Source organism: Somniosus microcephalus, chromosome 10 (genome assembly GCF_052327205.1).
Source record: "Somniosus microcephalus isolate GS21.2 chromosome 10, FLI_Smic_1.0, whole genome shotgun sequence".
NCBI classification, from domain to species: Eukaryota; Metazoa; Chordata; class Chondrichthyes; order Squaliformes; family Somniosidae; genus Somniosus; species Somniosus microcephalus.
Genome location: NC_140996.1, coordinates 7441867 through 7461331, shown reverse-complemented (window position 1 = coordinate 7461331; position 19465 = coordinate 7441867). Strand labels below are relative to the sequence as shown.

At 45.7% G+C, this 19465-nt stretch overlaps 1 protein-coding gene across 1 annotated transcript in view; it reads right to left on the bottom strand.

The window, feature by feature from the left end:
* The window catches only part of fgf14 (fibroblast growth factor 14), a 278959-nt gene that overhangs the window by 213845 nt on the left and 45649 nt on the right, over positions 1–19465 (bottom strand). The window contains exon 2 of the mRNA XM_085998385.1: positions 11198–11308. Coding sequence (XP_085854511.1) covers positions 11198–11308 — 111 coding nt within the window. The remainder of the gene's footprint in view (positions 1–11197; positions 11309–19465) is intronic.

Genomic DNA, 19465 nt, shown 5'->3' with positions numbered 1-19465 from the left:
GAGTCCATTATTAAGGAGACAGTAACAGGACATTTGGATAATCATAATTTAATAGGACAAAGTCAGCATGGTTTTATGAAGGGGAAGTCATGTTTGACAGATTTGCTGGAGTTCTTTGAGGAAGTAACATAAATGGTGGGTAAAGGGGAACCAGTGGACGTAGTGTATTTAGACTTCCAAAAGGCATTTGACAAGGTGCCACACAAAAGATTATTGCTTAAGATAAAAAATCACGGGATTGGGGGTAATATTCTGGCATGGATAGAGGATTGGCTATCTAACAGAAGGCAGAGAGTTGGGATAAATGGTTCATTCTCAGACTGGCAATCAGTAACTAGTGGTGTTCCGCAGGGGTCAGTGCTGGGTCCCCAACTCTTTACAATCTATATTAACGATTTGGAGGAGGGGACCGAGTGTAACATATCAAAGTTTGCAGATGATACGAAGATGGGAGGGAAAGTAGTGAGTGAGGAAGACATAAAAAACCTGCAAGGGGACATAGACAGGCTAAGTAAGTGGGCAGAGATTTGGCAGATGGAATACAATACTGGAAAGTGTGAGGTTATGCACTTTGGCAGGAAAAATCGTAGAGCAAGTTATTATCTTAATGGCAAGAAACTGGAAAGTACTGAAGTACAAAGGGATCTGGGGGTCCTGGTGCACGAAACTCAAAAGATTAGTATGCAGGTGAAGCAAGTGATTAAGAAGGCCAATGGAATGTTGGCTTTCATTGCTAGGGGGATAGAATATAAAAATAGGGAGGTATTGCTTCAGTTGTACAAGGTATTGGTGAGACCACACCTGGAATACTGCATACAGTTTTGGTGTCCATACTTAAGAAAAGACATACTTGCTCTCGAGTCAGTACAAAGAAGGTTCACTCGGTTAATCCCGGGGATGAGGGGATAGACATATGAGGATAGGTTGAGTAGATTGGGACTCTACTCATTGGAGTTCAGAAGAATGAGAGGCGATCTTATTGAAACATATAAGATTGTGAAGGGGTTGGATCGGGTGGATGCGGGGAGGATGTTCCCGATGATGGGTGAAACTAGAACTAGGGGGCATAGCCTTAGAATAAGGGGCTGCTCTTTCAAAACTGAGATGAGGAGGAACTACTTCACTCAGAGGGTGATAGGTCCATGGAATATGCTGCCCCAAAAAGCTGTAGAAGCTACATCATTACATAAATTTAAAACAGAAATAGACAGTTTCCTAGAAGTAAAGGGAATTAAGGGTTACGGGGAGCGGGCAGGAATTTGGACATGAGTCTAGGTTCGGATCGGACATGGCCCTGTGGGTAGCGGAGCGGGCCCAGGGGCCGTGTAGCCTGATCCTGCTTCTATTTCGTGTGTCTAATTCTGTTAGATTCAGGAGATGGTTCTGTGATAGTAGATTGGCGGTTAGGATCAGATCAGCCATGATCTTATTGAATGGCGGAGCAGGCTCGAGGGACCGATTGGCCTACTCCTGCTCCTATTTCTTATGTTCTTATGTTCTTATGGGCACTGCCCTGAGGAACTCCTGCAGCGATGTCCTGGGGCTGTGATGATTGACCTTCAATCACCACAACCATCTTCCTTTGTGCTCGGTATGACTCCAGCCAGTGGAGCGTTTTCCCCCTGATTCCCATTGACTTCAGTTTTACTAGGGCTCCTTGGTGCCACACTCGGTCAAATGCTGCCTTGATGTCAAGGGCAGTCACTCTCACCTCACCTCTGGAATTCAGCTCCTTTGTCCATGTTTGGACCAAAGCTGTAATGAGGTCTGGAGCCGTGTGATGCTGGCGGAACCCAAACTGGGCATCAGTGAGCAGGTTATTGGTGAGTAAGTGTCGCTTGATAGCACTGTCGCGGTACCTTCCATCACTTTGCTGATGATTGAGAGTAGACTGATGGGGCGGTAATTGGTTGAGTTGGATTGTGTCCTGCCTTTTGTGGACGGGTCATACCTGGGCAGTTTTCTACATTGTCGGATAGATGCCAGTGTTGTAGCTGTACTGGAACAGCTTGGCTAGAGGCGCGGCTAGTTCTGGAGCACAAATCTTCACCACGACAGCTAGGATGTTGTCGGGGCCCAGTGCCTTTGCTGTATCCAGTGCGCTCAGCCGTCTCTTGATATCACGTGGAGTGAATCAAATTGACTGAAGACTGGCTTCTGTGATGGTGGGGACCTTGGGAGTAGGCTGATAGGGATCATCCACTCGGCACTTCTGGCTGAAAATGCTTCAGCTTTGTCTTTTGCACTCACGTGCTGGGCTCCACCATCACTGAGGATGGGGATATTCATGGAGCCTCCTCCTCCCATTAGTTGTTTAATTGTCCACCACCATTCACAACTGGATGTGGCAGGACTGTAGAGCTTTGATCTGATCCGTTGATTGTGGAATCGCTTAGCCCTGTCTATAGCAAGCTGCTTCCGCTTTCTAGCATGCATGTAGTCCTGTGTTGCAGCTTCCCCAAGTTGGCACCTCATTTTTAGGTACGCCTGGTGCTGCTCCTGGCATGCTCTTCTATACTCCTTATTGAACCAGGGTTGGTCCCCTGGCTTGATGGTAATGGTAGAGTGAGGGATATGCCGGGCCATGAGGTTACAGATTGTGGTGGAATACAATTCTGCTGCTGCTGCTGGCCCACAGCGCCTCATGGATGCTCAGTTTTGAACCGCTAGATCTGTTCTGAATCTATCCCTTTTAGCACGGTGGTAGTGCCACACAATGCGATGGAGGGTGTCCTCAGTGTGACGACAGGACTTCGTCTCCACAATGACTGTGTGGTGGTCACTGCTACCAATACTGTCATGGGCAGATGCATCTGCGACAGGTAGATTGGTGAGGACGAGGTCAAGTCGGTTTTTCCTCTCGTGTTGGTTCTCTCACCACCTGTTGCAGGCCCAAACTGGCAGTTATGTCCTTCAGGACTCGGCCAGCTCGGTCAGTAGTGGCGCTACCGAGCCACTCTTGATGATGGACATTGAAGTCCCCCAGCCAGAGTACATTCTGTGCCCTTGCTACCCTCAGTGCTTCTTCCAAGTGGTGTTCAACATGGAGGAGTTGAGCTGAGGGATGCCGGTAGGTGGTAATCAGCAGAAGGTTTCATTGCCCGTGCTTGACCTGAAGCCATGAGACTTCACGGTGTCCAGAGTCAACGTTGAGGACTCCCAGGGCCACTCCTCCCCGACTGTATACCACTGTGCCACTACCCCTGGTGGGTCTGTGCTGCCGGTGGGACAGGACATACCCAGGGATGGTGATGCAGGAGTTTGGCTGAAAGGTATGATTCTTGACGAGTCTGTGGGACAGCTCTCCCAATTTTGGCACAAGCCCCCAGATGTTGGTGAGGAGGACTTTGCAGTGTCGACTAGGCTGGGTGTGCCGTTGCCATGTCGAGGTTGATGGCAGGTAGTCTGTCCGGTTTCATTCTTATTATTGTGTTTTGTAGTGGTTTGTTACAACTGAGTGACTCGCTCGGCCATTTCAGAGGGCAGTTAAGAGTCAACCACATTGCTGTGGGTCTGGAGTCACATATCGGCCAGACCGGGTAAGGACGGCAGATTTCCTTCCCTAAAGGACATTAGTGAACCAGATGGGTTTTTACAACAATCCGATAGTTTCATGGTCACCATTACTGATACTAGATTTTTATTCCAGATTTATTTAATTAACTGAATTTAAATTCCCCAGCTGCCGTGGTGGGATTTGAACTCACGTCTCTGGATCATTAGTCCAGGCTTCTGGATTTCTAGTCCAGTAACATTACCACTACGCTATCTAATGCCCCTGTACGAGAGAGTGTGTGAGTGCAAGAGTGTGTACGAGTGTGTGTGAGTGCGAGAGTGTCTGAGTGTGAGTGTGAGTGCGAGTGAGTGTGAGTGCAAGTGTGAGCGTGAGTGTATGTCTGTGTGTGAGTGCGAGTGTGAGAGCGAGTGTAAGTGAGTGTGAGTGAGTGTGAGTGAGAATGTGTCTGATTGTGAGTGTGAGTGAGAGTGTGTCTGAGTGTGAATGCGAGTGTGAGTGCAAGTGCATGCATGAGTGTGAGTGAGTGTATGTGTGTGAGTGCGAGTGCGAGAGTGAGTGTGTGAGTGAGAGTGTGCGCGAGAGTGTGTGTGAGTGTGTGTGAGTGCGAGAGAGTGTGAGTGTGAGTGTGAGTGAGCGCGTGAGTGAGCGCGTGAGTGCGCGTGTGAGTGTGAGTGTGAGCGTGAGTGTGAGCGTGAGTGTGAGTGTGAGTGCGAGTGCGAGTGCAAGTGTGCGTGAGTGAGAGTGAGTGCGAGTGAGAGTGAGAGTGTGAGCATGAGTATGAGTGTGAGTGTGAGTGTGAGCGCGAGCGCGAGTGCAAGTGTGAGTGAGCATGAGTGAATGAGTGCGAGTGTGAGTGAGTGAGCATGAGTGAGTGAGTGTGAGTGGGTGTGAGTGAGTGTGAGTGCGAGTGAGAGTGTGAGTGTGAGTGTTTGTCTGTGTGTGAGTATGAGTGTGAGTGCGAGTGCGTGAGTGAGTGAGTGTGTGTGAGTGTGAGTGAGTGAGTGTGAGTGAGTGTGAGTGTGAGTGTGAGTGAGAATGAGAGAGAACACAATTTTTGTCATTGCGTGTTGAAATGTCTATCAGGAAAGCAGATAGTTTCTTTCTTCTCTGTGACCTGCCTCCTGCCCAAAGGGAACGTCACACGGTTACAACACAAAACGCAATGAGCTGTCAATCAACCGCTTCTGAGAAACAACTAAAATAAACTTCAGAATTAAATGTCATTGCTCTCATTGCAGTCTTCATTCCAGGGTATTATTGTGCCAAAACATGACACATCTGCTCCCATACTGGGGTCACACAGGACTCCGAAAATCATTCCAGCAAATCTGTGTGTGAAATTAGCTTTTTTCTGTTGACCGTGGTACTGTAATAGAAATGTTTTGGAAGATATGAGTGCAATTTTCCGGGCACAGTAGTGTAGTGGTTAAGTTACTAGGCGAGCAATCCAGAGGCCTGGACTATTTAATCCAGAGACATGAGCGCAAATCCCACCGTGGCTGTTTTTTAAAATTCATTATCCGGATGTGGACATCGGTGGCAAGGCCAGCAGTTATTGCCCATCCCCAGTCACCCTCGAGAAGGTGCTGGTAAATACAACCGAGTGACTCGCTCGGCCATTTCAGAGTCAACCACATTGCTGTGGGTCTATAGTCACATATCGGCCAGACCGGGTAAGGGCGGCAGATTTCCTTCCGTAAAGGACATTAGTGAACCAGATGGGTTTTTACAACAATCTGATAGTTTCATGGTCACCAGTGCTGATACTAGCTTTTTATTCCAGATTTATTTAATTACAGGAAACTCTTTCTACCGGCACCTAAATAACCAGAAATCTCTCTTAACCGGCAAAATTCAGGAGTAGGTTCAGGTAAGTTTTACTATATATTAGAAACATAGAAACATAGAAGATAGGAGCAGGAGTAGGCCATTCGGCCCTTCGAGCCTGCTCCGCCACTCAATGTGATCATGGCTGATCATCCAAATTCAGTACCCTGTCCCTGCCTTTTCCCCATATCCCTTGATCCCTTTAGCCTCAAGAAATATATCCAACTCTTTCTTGAATATATTTAATGAACAAGCCTCCACCGCCCTCTGTGGCAGAGAATTCCACAGGTTCACCACTCTCTGGGTGAAGAAATTCCTCCTCATTTCAGTCCTAAATGGCTTACCCCTTATCCTTAGACTATGACCCCTGGTTCTGGGCTCCCCGGCCATCAGAAACATCCTTCCTGCATCTAGTCTGTCCAGACCTGACAGAATTTTATAGGTTTCGATGAGATCCCCTCTCAATCTTCTAAACTCCAGTGAGTATAAGCCCAATCGACACAATCTCTCTTCATACGTCATTCCTGCCATCCCAGGTATCAGCCTGGTGAATCTTCGCTGCACTCCCTCCATGGCAAGAACGTCCTTCCTCAGGTAAGGTGACCAAAACTGCACACAATACTCAAGGTGCGGTCTCACCAAGGCCCTGTACAACTGTAGCAAGACATCCTTGTTCCTGTACTCGAACCCTCTTGCTACGAAGGTCAACATAACATTTGCCTTCTCAACCGCCTGCTGCACCTGCATGCTTACCTTCAGCGACTGGTGCACAAGGACACCCAGGTCTCTTTGCACTTCCCCTTCTCCCAATCTATTGCCATTCAAATAATAATCTGCCTTCCTGTTTTTGCCACCAAAGTGGATAACCTCACATTTATCCACATTATAGTGCATTTGCCATGTTTCTGCCCAATCACCCAACCTGCCCAAATCGTACTGGAGTTTCCCGACATCCTCCTTGCAGCTTACCCTCCCGCCCAGCTTTGTGTCGTCTGCAAATTTGGAGATATTACATCCAATTCCCTCATCCAGATCATTAATATATATTGTGAACAGCTGGGGTCCTAGGACCGATCCTTGCGGTACCCCACTAGTCACTGCCTGCCACTCAGAAAACGACCCGTTTATTCCAACTCTTTGCTTTCTGTCCGCCAACCAGTTCTCTATCCAAGTCAATACCTTGCCCCCAATCCCATGTGCCTTAATTTTGCACGCTAATCTCTTGTGTGGGACCTTATCGAAAGCCTTCTGAAAGTCCAAATACACCACATCCACTGGTTCTCCCTTATCTATTTTACCAGTTACATCCTCAAAAAATTCCAGTAGGTTAGTCAAGCATGATTTACCTTTTGTAAATCCATGTTGACTTTGTCCGATCCTGTCACTGCTTTCCAAGTGCTCTGCTATTACATCTTTTATAATGGACTCTAGCATTTTCCCCACTACCGATGTCAGGCCTACCGGTCTGTAATTCCCCACTTTTTCTCTACCACCTTTTTTGAATAGTGGGGTAACATTAGCTACCCTCCAATCCATGGGTACCGTTCCAGAGTCTATCGAGTTCTGGAAGATGACCAGTAATGCATCTACTATCTCTAGGGCCACTTCCTTAAGTACCCTGGGATGTAGACCATCAGGCCCTGGGGATTTATCGGCCTTCAGTCCCATCAATTTTCCTAACACCATTTTCCTACAAATACTGATTTCTTTCAGTTCCTCTCTTTCATCAGACCCTATGTTCCCCGGCATCTCTGGGAGGTTATTTGTGTCCTCCTTTGTGAAGACAGAACCAAAGTATGCATTTAGTTGGTCTGCCATTTCCTTGTTTCCCATTATAAATTCCCCTGATTCTGACTGTAAGGGACCTACGCTTGACTTCACTAATCTTTTTCTCTTCACATATCTATAAAAGCTTTTACAGTCAGTTTTTATGTTCCCAGCTAGCTTACTCTCATATTCAATTTTCCCTTTCTTAATTAATCCCTTTGTCCTCCTTTGTTGACTCCTAAACTGCTCCCAATCCTCAGGATTATTGCTTTTTCTAGCCAATTTATATGTCCTCTCCTTGGATCTTATGCACGGTTGAGTCACCTTTTTTGTTTTATTTTTATGCCAAACTGGGATGAACAAATTCTATAGCTCATCCATTCGGTCTTTGAATGTTTGCCATTGCCTATCCACCGTCAACCCTTTGAGCGCCATTCCCCACTCAATCCTACCCAACTCGCTCCTCAGACCATCGTAGTTTCCTTTATTTAAATTGAGGACCCTTGTCTCTGAGTCAACTACTTCATTCTCCATCTTAATGAAGAATTAGTGGCCGTGTAACCGGGGTTCCTGGATCTGTGGCCGTGTAACTGGGGTTCCTGGATCTGTGGCCGTGTAACTGGGGTTCCTGCACCTGTTGCCACGCAACAGGGACGCCTGGATCTGTGGCCGTGTACGGGACTCTCGTACCTTAGTCAGTATACCTCTCTGTAATCCGGACTTTTTGATCAACCGGCAGCACGCCGGTCCCAGATAAACAAGAGTTTCCTGTAACTGGATTTAAATTCCCCAGCTGCCGTGGTGGGATTTGAACTACAAGTCTCATTGGATCATTAGTCCAGGCCTCTGGATTACTAGTCCAGTAACATAACCACTGTGCTACTGTTTGACAATTTGGATTCAGTTTAAAAAAGTCTGCAACTAAGATCTGTTATTAGCAACGTTCCCTCTCATTTTTTTTTGGCCCACACGGCCATCTTTTTCTATTTAAAAGCTGGCTCACCAGCTGTGCAGGACCTTCAGGGCACTGCCTGGCCGCACAGCTTAACAGGAAGGCTGGTTATCAGTAAAAGTGAACATGAAGCTGTCGGATTGCCGTAAAAGCCAAGCTGGTTCATTAATTCCTTTAGAGGAGGAAGCCTGCCGTCCTTACCCGGTCTGGGCCCCTGTGGTTGATTCTTAAGTGCCCTCTGAGATGGCCGAGTTGTATCAAAACCACCACAAGGAATACTTTTACCGCACAGACTGCAGCGGCTCAAGAGAAAGGCCCTCGGGGGATTCCAGGTTGGCTTTGCCAGGGATGGCCACATCCTGAGAATGAATAAGTAAAAAAAACACCCTTGTCCTTACCAGCTGTAGAAAATCTGCTGGCATCAGGGAGAGAAGGCAGCTGTCTGACAAGACATTGGGTGGGGCAAAGATATCGGGCCGTATATTCCGATCCCTACGGGTGGGTACGAGCTGTGTACCCACCCGTAGGAAGATCGGAAATGCCGGTTTCAGGCATGCGCTGAAATCCGGCATTTCCGATCTGTCAAGAATGCTCTTGACAGACTGGACGCCTGCCCCGGCGAAGGGCCTCTGCGGGGGGGAGAGTTCCGCTTCCTGCTGAACCTCCGCCCGCTGAAAACTCTTAGAAATCTTACGCCTGGTAAAAGCAGCGTAAGGCCTGCTGTTACCAGCATTAGAGTTTAAAAAAGTAAAAAAAAAAAAAATTTTCACTCATTTATAATTTTAAAATACTTTAAAAAAGGTAAGTTTATTTTTAGCCCCGTAAAATTTTTTATTTTTTTTTAAAAATTAAATTTTTGTTTAAACTATTTAATTTATTGTAACTTCAACTAACTTTAAAAATGTGATTTAAAAAAAAATGTATTTAATGTTTTGATGTGTTTTTGGGGTGATCTCCACCCTATATTTGACAGGTCGATCTGTCAAGTGTATGAAGGGAGAGTCCCTTCTCCCATTGGTTCCCCATGGCCCACGTGATCCCAGGGACGCATGCGAACTGCCTGCGCCTCTGGGATACGCGGGCCCTGCGCGTTTCGACTGTGGAGAGGCCCAGGAGCGGAAGTGTCCGGACCTCGGGAGCCCTCAGGTAAGAGCGTAGATTTTTTCCAGATGGGAGGCCTCCGCATGCAGGAAGCCTCCGATCGGAAAATACGGCCCATCAAGTCTGACTCCTGACGCAATTTTCTTCTTTCTCAGGATGCTTTGATTGCCGGGATTAACATGCTCGTCACATTCCACTTTCATTACCTGTACTGGTGGACTGTTGTTTATGAAATTTTGCTGACATCCCCTTGCTATTGCCTAGAAGTTCAAGGCAGCAGTCGCCTTTACAGCCTCTTGTAGAGCTGTCCCTGTTCTCAAGGTCTGGCATATTTTTGTGACTGCTTCACTAGTGAGTCAGAGGTAACAATGGCAGACCTCCTCTGACGTGTCCAGGTGGGCGCACCTTGGCTTCCGTACATGGACGGTTGGGTAAGGTTGCATGCAGCAAGACCACATCTAGTGTAAACACACCTCTCTCTCCTCATGCCTACTCACATTCTCCTCTATAATCAGTAAGGAGAGGAGTAATCCCAATGGGATTTCTATCTTCAGAACTGTGGAGGTAGCAACTAGCAACAAGGCATGAATGGAAAATAGGGGCTTCAAAGTAATAAAATATACCACAAGCAAAACCAATAACATATGCGATGAAAAATGTAAAGAAACTATCACAATGAGTACTGTGCAAAGAACGCTGTAAAACTGATAATGAAACAACAACAACTTGCATTTATATAGCACCTTTAATGTAGTAAAACGTCCCAAGGCGCTTCACAGGAGCGATTATCAAACAAAATTTGACACCGAGCCACATAAGGAGATATTAGGGCAGGTGACCAAAAGCTTGGTCAAAGAAGTAGGTTTTAAGGAGCATCTTAAAGGATGAGAGAGAGGCGGAGAGGTTTAGGGAGGGAATTCCAGAGCTTCGGGCCCAGGCGGCTGAAGGCACAGCCGCCAATGGTGGAGCGATTAAAACTGGGGATGAGCAAGAGGCCAGAATTGGAGGGTTGTGAGGCTGGAGGAGATTACAGAGGTAGGGAGGGGGCGAGGCCATGGAGGGATTTGAACACAAGGATGAGAATTTTAAAGTCTCTAACTCCAATGTCCAAATTGAATGAAGGTGTTTTCACTGCAGTGCTTGTTTTACATGGCCACACTAATCTTTATAAGAGAATTATAAGTGCACCAAAATTCAACTCTTACGTGTCTCAATGTTCAGAACTTTGAGACCTGGACAAGCAACTGCAAAACAAAATGTGTAATAGGTTTTCTGTTCATTTTAAACTATTTAAATAATTTCATCATTTTAAGATTTAGCATTAAGTTACCTCTTGTAAACCAAAATGTAATAGCACAGCAATTAAAGAGTAGCCAAAAGGAGCTCTTCATTCCAGTAGGATGTTCTAAAATATCCTCAGTAATGTTGAATGTTTAAATGTCTTAATCTAAATGTACACTCTCGGGAGCCGCAAGCCTACATTTCGTTGTACTGCACTTGTGCACTAACAATGACAATAAAAGTTGATTTGATTTGATTTGATTTGATTCATGCATCATAACGAGGGACAGTTCAAAATATAGAAAGACTTGCATTTCTATAGCGCCTTTCACGACCTCAGGAGGTCCCAAAGCGTTTTACAGCCAATGAAGTACTTTTTGAAATGTAGTCACTGTTATAATGTAGGAAACGGGTCAGCCAATTTGCGCACAGCAAGATCCCACAAACAGCAATGTGATAAATGACCAGATAATCTGTTTTTAGATGTTGATTGAGGGATAAATATTGGCCAGGACACCGGGGAGAACTCCCCCTGCTCTTCTTCAAAATAGTGGCCATGGGATCTTTTACGTCCACCCGAGGGGGCAGACGGGGCCTCGCTTTAACGTTTCAAATTAAAAACAAAAAATGAAAGAAGTATTTGAATTTCTCCAGCGCCTTTCACAGCCTCAGGACGTCCCAAAGCACTTTACAAGCAATGAAGCACTTTTAAAAAGTAGTCACTGTGAGATTTGAATATAGTCAACACTTACTGGAATTAGTGCTGTCATCTTTTGTTCCATCGACAGCTCCATCAGGGTTCATTTGCAAGTAGAAGCCTTGCCTGCAATATAACCTGGTCACTATGCCCTTGAGCTGGGAATCTGCAAAACAGTCGAAAGTTCGAGTTGAGAATTGCTCTTGCTGCACCAGTGTGATATTTGCATTTCCACAATAATCCTTAAATTCTTCTCAAAGGAAAGGTCACAGAATTAGTGATATTAATGGTGAATTTGAGAATTCTTTGTACTAAACACTTGTTCTGCTGCCAATTACATTGAGATACGCAATGCTGTTCTCACCCCGACCCAACACCAATGAGGATGCCAAGGCTTTGGAGAGGGTACAGAAGGAGATTTATTAGAATGGTGCCAGGGATGAGGCACTTCAGTTACGTGGAGAGACTGGAGGAGCTGGGGTTGTTCTCCTTAGAGCAGAGACGGTTAAGGGAAGATTTGATAGAGGTGTTCAAGATTATGAAGAGTTTTGATAGAGTAAATAATGAGAAGCTGTTTCCAGTGGCAGGAGGGTCGGTAACCAGAGGACACAGATTGAAGGTAATTGGTAAAAGAACCAGAGGGGGAGATGAGGAGAATTGTTTTTACGCAGCGAGTTGTTGTGATCTGGAATGTGCTGCCTGAAAGGGCGGTGGAAGCAGATTCAATAATAACTTTCAAAAGGGAATTGGATAAATACTTGAAAAGGAAAAATTTGCAGGGCTGTGGAGAAAGAGCAGGGGGAGTGCGACTAATTGGAGAGCTCTTTCAAAGAGCCAGCAGAGGCACGATGGGCCGAATGGCCTCCTCCTGTGCTGTATCATTGATTCTATGAATAGGAGGCTATTGTTCCTCTTCTTGGGCAGGCTCCTGGGGTAAAAGGACAACGTCTCAGTACCCTGCAATGTGCCTGGGCTGGACCAGGCAGGATGTCAGAAGCATCAATGTTGTAAGAATGACGATAGAGATATTGATGCAACAAATAAACTGGACAGGTAAAGCCGGTTATCTGTGCAATTCTTACTATATTCAATAAATTTATGAATGCATTAGAATTGGGGTCCAACCAAAATTTGACATCATTGCTCAACGCTATTCTCTAAACTAAATTGATTTAATCAACGCAATTGTAATTCAAAGAAGAACAAAGTTATATGTTATTTGTTAAAGAACTTCCAAACTAATTAATTTATCTGTCTTTTAAAGTGTTTGATAAACAGTTTTACAACATCAAATAAATCCCACTGCAGAATATAAAGAGGGTTTTAAATTAAAATTACTCTGAAACCTGCCCAACAAGAGGAACAATGGCCTCCTATTCACAGAACCAATCGTACAGCACAGAAGGAGGCCATTCGGCCCATCGTGTCTGTGCCGGCTCTTTGAAAGAGCTCTCCAATTAGTCCCACTCCCCCCCTGCTCTTTCCCCACAGCCCTGAGAATTTCTCCTTTACAAGTATTTATCCAATTCCCTTTTGAAAGTTATTATTGAATCTGCTTCCACCGCCCTTTCAGGCAGCGCGTTCCAGGTCATCACAGCTCTGTTGCCGAGGCCCTAAGCTCTGGAATTCCCTGTCTAAAACTCTCCGTCTCGCTACCTCTCTTTCCTCCTTTAAGACGCTCCTTAAAACCTACCTCTTTGATCAAGCTTTTGGTCACTTGCCCTAATTTATCCTCATGTAGCTCGGTGTCAAGTTTTTTTCCCTTAAAATACTCCTGTGCAGCTCCTTCGGACATTTTACTATGTTAAAGGCGCTTTATAAACACAAGTTGTTGTTGTTGTTGTTGGAGCAGAAATTCCATGGTGTGTGTGCTGGTATCTGGTGTGTGTGCTGGTATCTGGTGTGTGTGCTGGGACCAGGTGTGAGTGCTGGGACCTGGTGTGGGTGCTGGGACCTGGTGTGTGTGCTGGGACCTGGTGTGGGTGCTGGGACCTGGTGTGTGTGCTGGGACCTGGTGTGGGTGCTGGGACCTGGTGTGGGTGCTGGGACCTGGTGTGTGTGCTGGTATCTGGTGTGCGTGCTGGGACCTGGTGTGGGTGCTGGGACCTGGTGTGGGTGCTGGGACCTGGTGTGGGTGCTGGGACCTGGTGTGTGTGCTGGGACCTGGTGTGTGTGCTGGGACCTGGTGTGTGTACTGGGACCTGGTGTGTGTGCTGGGACCTGGTGTGAGTGCTGGGACCTGGTGTGAGTGCTGGGACCTGGTGTGTGTACTGGGACCTGGTGTATGTGCTGGGACCTGGTGTGTGTGCTGGGACCTGGTGTGAGTGCTGGGCCCTGGTGTGTGTACTGGGACCTGGTGTGTGTGCTGGGACCTGGTGTCAGTGCTGGGACCTGGTGTGAGTGCTGGGACCTGGTGTGAGTGCTGGGACCTGGTGTGTGTGCTGGGACCTGGTGTGTGTGCTGGGACCTGGTGTGAGTGCTGGGACCTGGTGTGAGTGCTGGGACCTGGTGTGTGTGCTGGGACCTGGTGTGGGTGCTGGGACCTGGTGTGTGTGCTGGGACCTGGTGTGTGTGCTGGGACCTGGTGTGTGTGCTGGGACCTGGTGTGTGTGCTGGGACCTGGTGTGTGTGCTGGGACCTGGTGTGGGTGCTGGGACCTGGTGTGGGTGCTGGGATCTGGTGTGTGTGCTGGGACCTGGTGTGTGTGCTGGGACCTGGTGTGTGTGCTGGGACCTGGTGTGTGTGCTGGGACCTGGTGTTTGTGCTGGGACCTGGTGTGAGTGCTGAGACCTGGTGTTTGTGCTGGGACCTGGTGTTTGTGCTGGGACCTGGTGTGTGTGCTGGGACCTGGTGTGTGTGTTGGAACCTGGTGTGTGTGCTGGGACCTGGTGTGTGTGCTGTGACCTGGTGTGTGTGTTGGGACCTGGTGTGTGTGCTGGGACTGCCCCCCTGGCTCCAAGGATTACAGGGTCAGTGGGGGAGAACCCTTGATTCGCTTCTAATGACAGGTGCCCAGGTCTCAAGGCCACATTTGGGACACCTCCTTCCCCCACAGGCAACAACATGAGGCATGACTGCCGTAGTTCTTGGGGAAGTGCCAGGACACTTCCCGGCCAGCCCCTTCCCCCAACCGCCAGGGAAAGACTTTCAGTTGCACGTGGAAATCATTATTTTATTTTAAAGAGGTACCCCTTTTGTTCAGGGACCCACTGCTGCCAGGTGTAACGCTGGCCCCCAAATCCCCGTCCACGCCCATCCCTGCATCAACAGCTCAGCTTGGAGCAGAAACAGCTGCTTGACCGCAAGGCCGGACAGAGGCTCCGGGAAGGTTGGGTCCCAATCGAATTTGAGACATATCCCTCACACTCCCGCTGGGATTCCAAGAATGTATTACAGAGAATTACACGGAATCTCCAGCACAGAAACAGGCCATTCGGCCCAACTGGTCCGTGCCGGTGTTTATGCTCCACACGAGCCTCCTCCCACCCCTCTTCATCTCACCCTATCAGCATATCCTTCTATTCCTTTCTCCCTCATGTGCTTATCCAGCTTCCCTTTAAATGCGTCTCTGCGATTCGCCTCAACCACTCCCTGTGGTAGCGAGTTCCACATTCTCACCACTCTCTGGGTAAAGAAGTTTTTACTAAATTCCCTAACGGATTTATTGGTGACTGTTATATCTAATTTTGGTCTCCCCACCCATCCACCCATCTTCTCTACGTCTACCCTATCGAACCACTTCATAATTTTAAAGACCTCCATCAGGTCACCCCACAGCCTTCTCTTTCCTGATGGTTAGAACCTCTCAGTTCTGGTATCATCCTTGTAAATCTTTTTTGCACTTTCTCCAGTGCCTCTACATCCTTTTATGTAACACGGAGACCAGACTTGTGCACAGTACTCCAAGTGTGGTCTAACCAAGGTTCTATACAAGTCTAACATAACATATTAGAAGGGCTGTGGATTTTAAAAGCCAAAAAAACCTTGTTATTGACCAATCATTCCTACTTGCAAACTTATCATTTAGAATTAAGCGGCCTGAGAATTGTAACATCCCCATTTTTACCTTTTCCCCATATATCTTATAATGGCATTCAAGGAGTTTCAGAAGAATCCTTGGGCTAAAAGGTACATTTTTAATTAAAGTAATTTCTAGTCTGCAAGAGGTCCCAATCAAAGTGAATCACTGGGTTTTAATATCACACATTTTATATTCAAAGGGACAGAGAAGAAGAGATCAGAATTAAAGGATTCAGAGGAAGAAAAGAAATCCAATCAAAGGACACGTCACACAGTTTCTCAAATCTGGAACCCAGCACGAGTTCCACTGTTGAAATTGGACAGTTTTAAAAGAGTAGCGAGATTAGAATTACCTTTTTAAAAGTTTTATTTGACCTTGTTCACATCTTGTGGTACATTAAAAAACATATATTATTTAAATTTAGAAAAATTGGATTAAACTGAGGGATCCTGTCTCCTCCCACCTTGTCTCCAACTTTGGTGCCATGTTAGATGCAACAATGGACCGGAATCTGCTGCCAGAATAGCGGTGGGTTTAATGGCGCTCGCCATTATTAATGTGTGAATCGTCCGGCAACTTGTCGCGAGGGAGACATTCCCCCATGAGTTGCGAATCGCCACGAGTTGCCGGACGATTTGCGCCGCTCCGCCCGTTAGCCTCACGAAAACGGCAGCTCACCCTCAGCGAGTTTCAGGAAATCGCTGGATTTGCGCATTAATTACCCGTTAAACTCGCCGCAGAATGTTAGGGCTGGCACTTAACAGCGTTAGGACCCTTTTAATGAGGAGATTTATGTTCCTGCGATGCCGCTCAACCTCTCCGGCCCAGAAAGGGAACAATTGAAACGGTGGCATCTCATTCCTGCAGGTAGTCAATTGTTCTTAGAGATTTTTAAAATTTTAAACTTTTTAATTTTTTCTTACTTTTACTTTCTGTCTTTTCTTTCTCTCTCTTAATCCAATCTTTCTTTCCCTCTCTTTATTTCTCTTTCTGTACCTGATTTAACTCTAATTCACCCGATTTCCTTCTCCGTCGTTCCTCTGTTTCTTTCTCAATCCTTTAATCTCATGGGTTAAGGAGACAGACTGTTTGTCCCGTCGTTCACCGAGGCCCCAGATGCCCCGCTGCCATCGCCGCGCCATTATCAGCTCGCACTGAGCCAGCGAGATAGAGGGCAAAAAGAATTTTGAGCTGAAGGGTGAGGGAAGAAGCCTAACTAATGGGACACGACACGAGATTCCCTTCTCCAGAAATTCTAGGTCAATAAGTGTACTGCCATTTGTTTGAGAAATCGTCAATTTATTTACCCGTGCAACTCAAAGTTTTTTTTCTCTGGGGTTGAGTGGGGCAGGGTGAACAGCTACCAGTCACTGTCCCTCACCCTCTGTCTACCTGCGTTAAATCTCAGAATTGTAGCTCGGTATTATGAACCTTAAGCTACTCTTAATTAAAAAGGTTTACATGCTTTAAAAAAAAAATCTGTCTTTACCTGGCAGAGAAATAGTCCAGAAGTAATATTATTGCTTCTGCAGCCAACATCACCATAGTAAAGCTGTGGCTCCTCTACCTCCGGATCACAAAGGATTAGAAATTCACCAAATGTTTGCATAACTGTCTCTCATTAATAAAATTAATTTACAAGTTGCGTGTTTAAATTATAGTTCTATTTCTGATTTTGCTATATGAAGGGTTTCGATAGAGTAAATAAGGAGAAACTGTTTCCAGTGGCAGGAGGGTCGGTAACCAGAGGACACAGATTTAAGGTGATTGGCAAAAGAACCAGAGGGGAGATGAGGAAAAAAAATGTATGCAGCGAGTTGTTGTGATCTGGAATGCGCTGCCTGAAAGGGCGGTGGAAGCAGATTCAATAGTAACTTTCAAAAGGGGAATTGGATAAATACTTGAAGGGGAAAAATGTACAGGGCTGTGGGGATAGAGCAGGGAGAGTGGGACTAATTGGAGAGCTCTTTCAAAGAGCCGGCACAGGCACGATGGGCCGAATGGCCTCCTTCTGTGCTGTACGATTGAGAATTGTGAACTGGGTGTTTGTTACTAGATTTCTTGATCTTTGACCTTTGCTATCTGCATCTACTCAGAAACTTGGATTCATGGATGAATTCTTCAACCCCTGGAACTGATTAAATGAACACTACAAATTGGAACGATATAGGTAGGTATTCAAATCACCGAATGAAGAATGCTTTGCTACGACTCACCAACATATCTGTTCTACTTAATCATGTTCACACTACAATAACATTATCGCTAAAAATGTCAACTTTGATTAATACAGCATGGTTTGCTTCTTGTTTAATGAAGACACAAGTATATCTGTGACTCTTTTATAAGCCCCAGGCATAAGGTAGGCATTTGGGTTTAATGGACAATTCTTTAAAAATATACTTCAAAAAAAGTCCAGAACATTAAATAATTTTCTGGAGGATAAAACAATCCTGGAGCGAAGGTAATCCTTGAAGCATCAACTTGTGTTCCTAATAGTTACCATTTAAGAATCTTGACAAATTGCAGGAATAGAAGAACAGGAGGAGGCCATTCAGCCCCTCGAGCCTGCTGCCTCATGGCTGATCTGCTGCCTAACTCCATATACCCTGCCTTTGCACCATATCCCTCAATACCTTTGGTTAACAAAAATCTATCAATCTCTGATTTAAAATTAACTACTGATCTAGAATCAATTTCCGTTTGCGGAAGAGAGTTCCAAACCTCTACCACCCTTTGTGTGTAGAAGTGTTTCCTAACTTCACTCCTGAAAGGTCTGGCTCTAATTTTTAGACTCTGCCCCCTAGTCCTAGAATCCCCAACCAGCGGAAGTAGTTTCTCTCTATCTACCCTATCTGTTCCCCTTAATAGCCTGAAAACTTCAATCAAAATGCAATTTGATTCTGAAATATATGAAACCCATCTTTGTAATAATCGTCTGATCGCTAAATTATCTTAGCAACAGAGCATTTCCCCTTTTAATGATAATTTCGATTGAAAGATGGTGAATCTAAGTCAGAAATCTAAGTCCAAAAGAGGGAGATGTCACATGGCTTGGAACTATAAATAACCCTACTTTACATTTTGATTCCCTCATAGGATCATTTCTTGAAGCCTGAACAATTACAAGGGGTTTTGATCCTGCAGACCATAATCATGATGTGCTTAGTGCTTAGTGCTGAAGTGGGTGAGCACAGCTGGGCAGGAAAACCTTAACACTGCTGTGAACCTGACTGCTTCTGTAGGCGTTATCTCCAAAATTAAATTATAGCGCATAATCATCTAGCACTACAACCCAGGGATGGAACCTACCTACACTGCAAGCTCTAAGATGGAGCCCTTACCCCTGACTAGTATATTTATAAATATATATTTCCTTTTTACAAATGCATCAGGGCCAAGTATAATAATCGCATTACAATATCCCGGTGTATCTCACTTATCAAGATCGACGCAGCTCATGAGGAGGTTACAAAACAATAGATCTGTGCCATCACACTAAAGTTAACAGGAATAAATGCTTCAGATAGCACAAAGAGCTAAACTGAATGGAAAAAATTAATGCTGTCATTGCATATTGATGGAATAATTATACATTCATACAGGTGCCAACAGTTATATTTATGTACAATTACATGATATGGTAACAATTCCAAGTAAGATGGCATTCCCAAGAACAATATATGTTTCACATTGCTTGTAACGTCATCAATTCTGAATTACTAATTCCATAACATACTTGAGATTCTGTATTAAATTTCATCATCTGCTTTGTCTGTTTTTAGTTTATCAAAGAGTGAGGAAACTAACCTTTGCTGCAACGCGATATGGAGGATTTCAAACAAGTTTGCATTTAAAAGAAGATGACTTCGACTGAAAGTTATTGATGGATATTTCCAACTGTGCCCATCAATATGCAAAGGGCTGGGATCAAAAGTCGCCAAAAACACGCTTGCAATGTTAAAATGTCACGGTGTCATGATCAGCTGGGGGTCGATTTTCGTCATTACTCGTTGAGTGTTACGCATTGCCTGGGCAGAGTGCAGAAAGAACAATCTGAAATGGAGGACCATGCCTCCCCTAAAGAACCTTTGATATTTTCATAGAATTGCACAGCACAGAAGCAGGCCATTCGGCCCATCGTGCCTGTGCCGGCTCTTTGAAAGAGCTCTCCAATTAGTCCCACTCCCCCTGCTCTTTCCCCACAGCCCTGCATATTTTTCCTTTTCAAGTATTTATCCAATTCCCTTTTGAAAGTCACTATTGAATCTGCTGCCACCGGCCTTTCAGGCAGCGCATTCC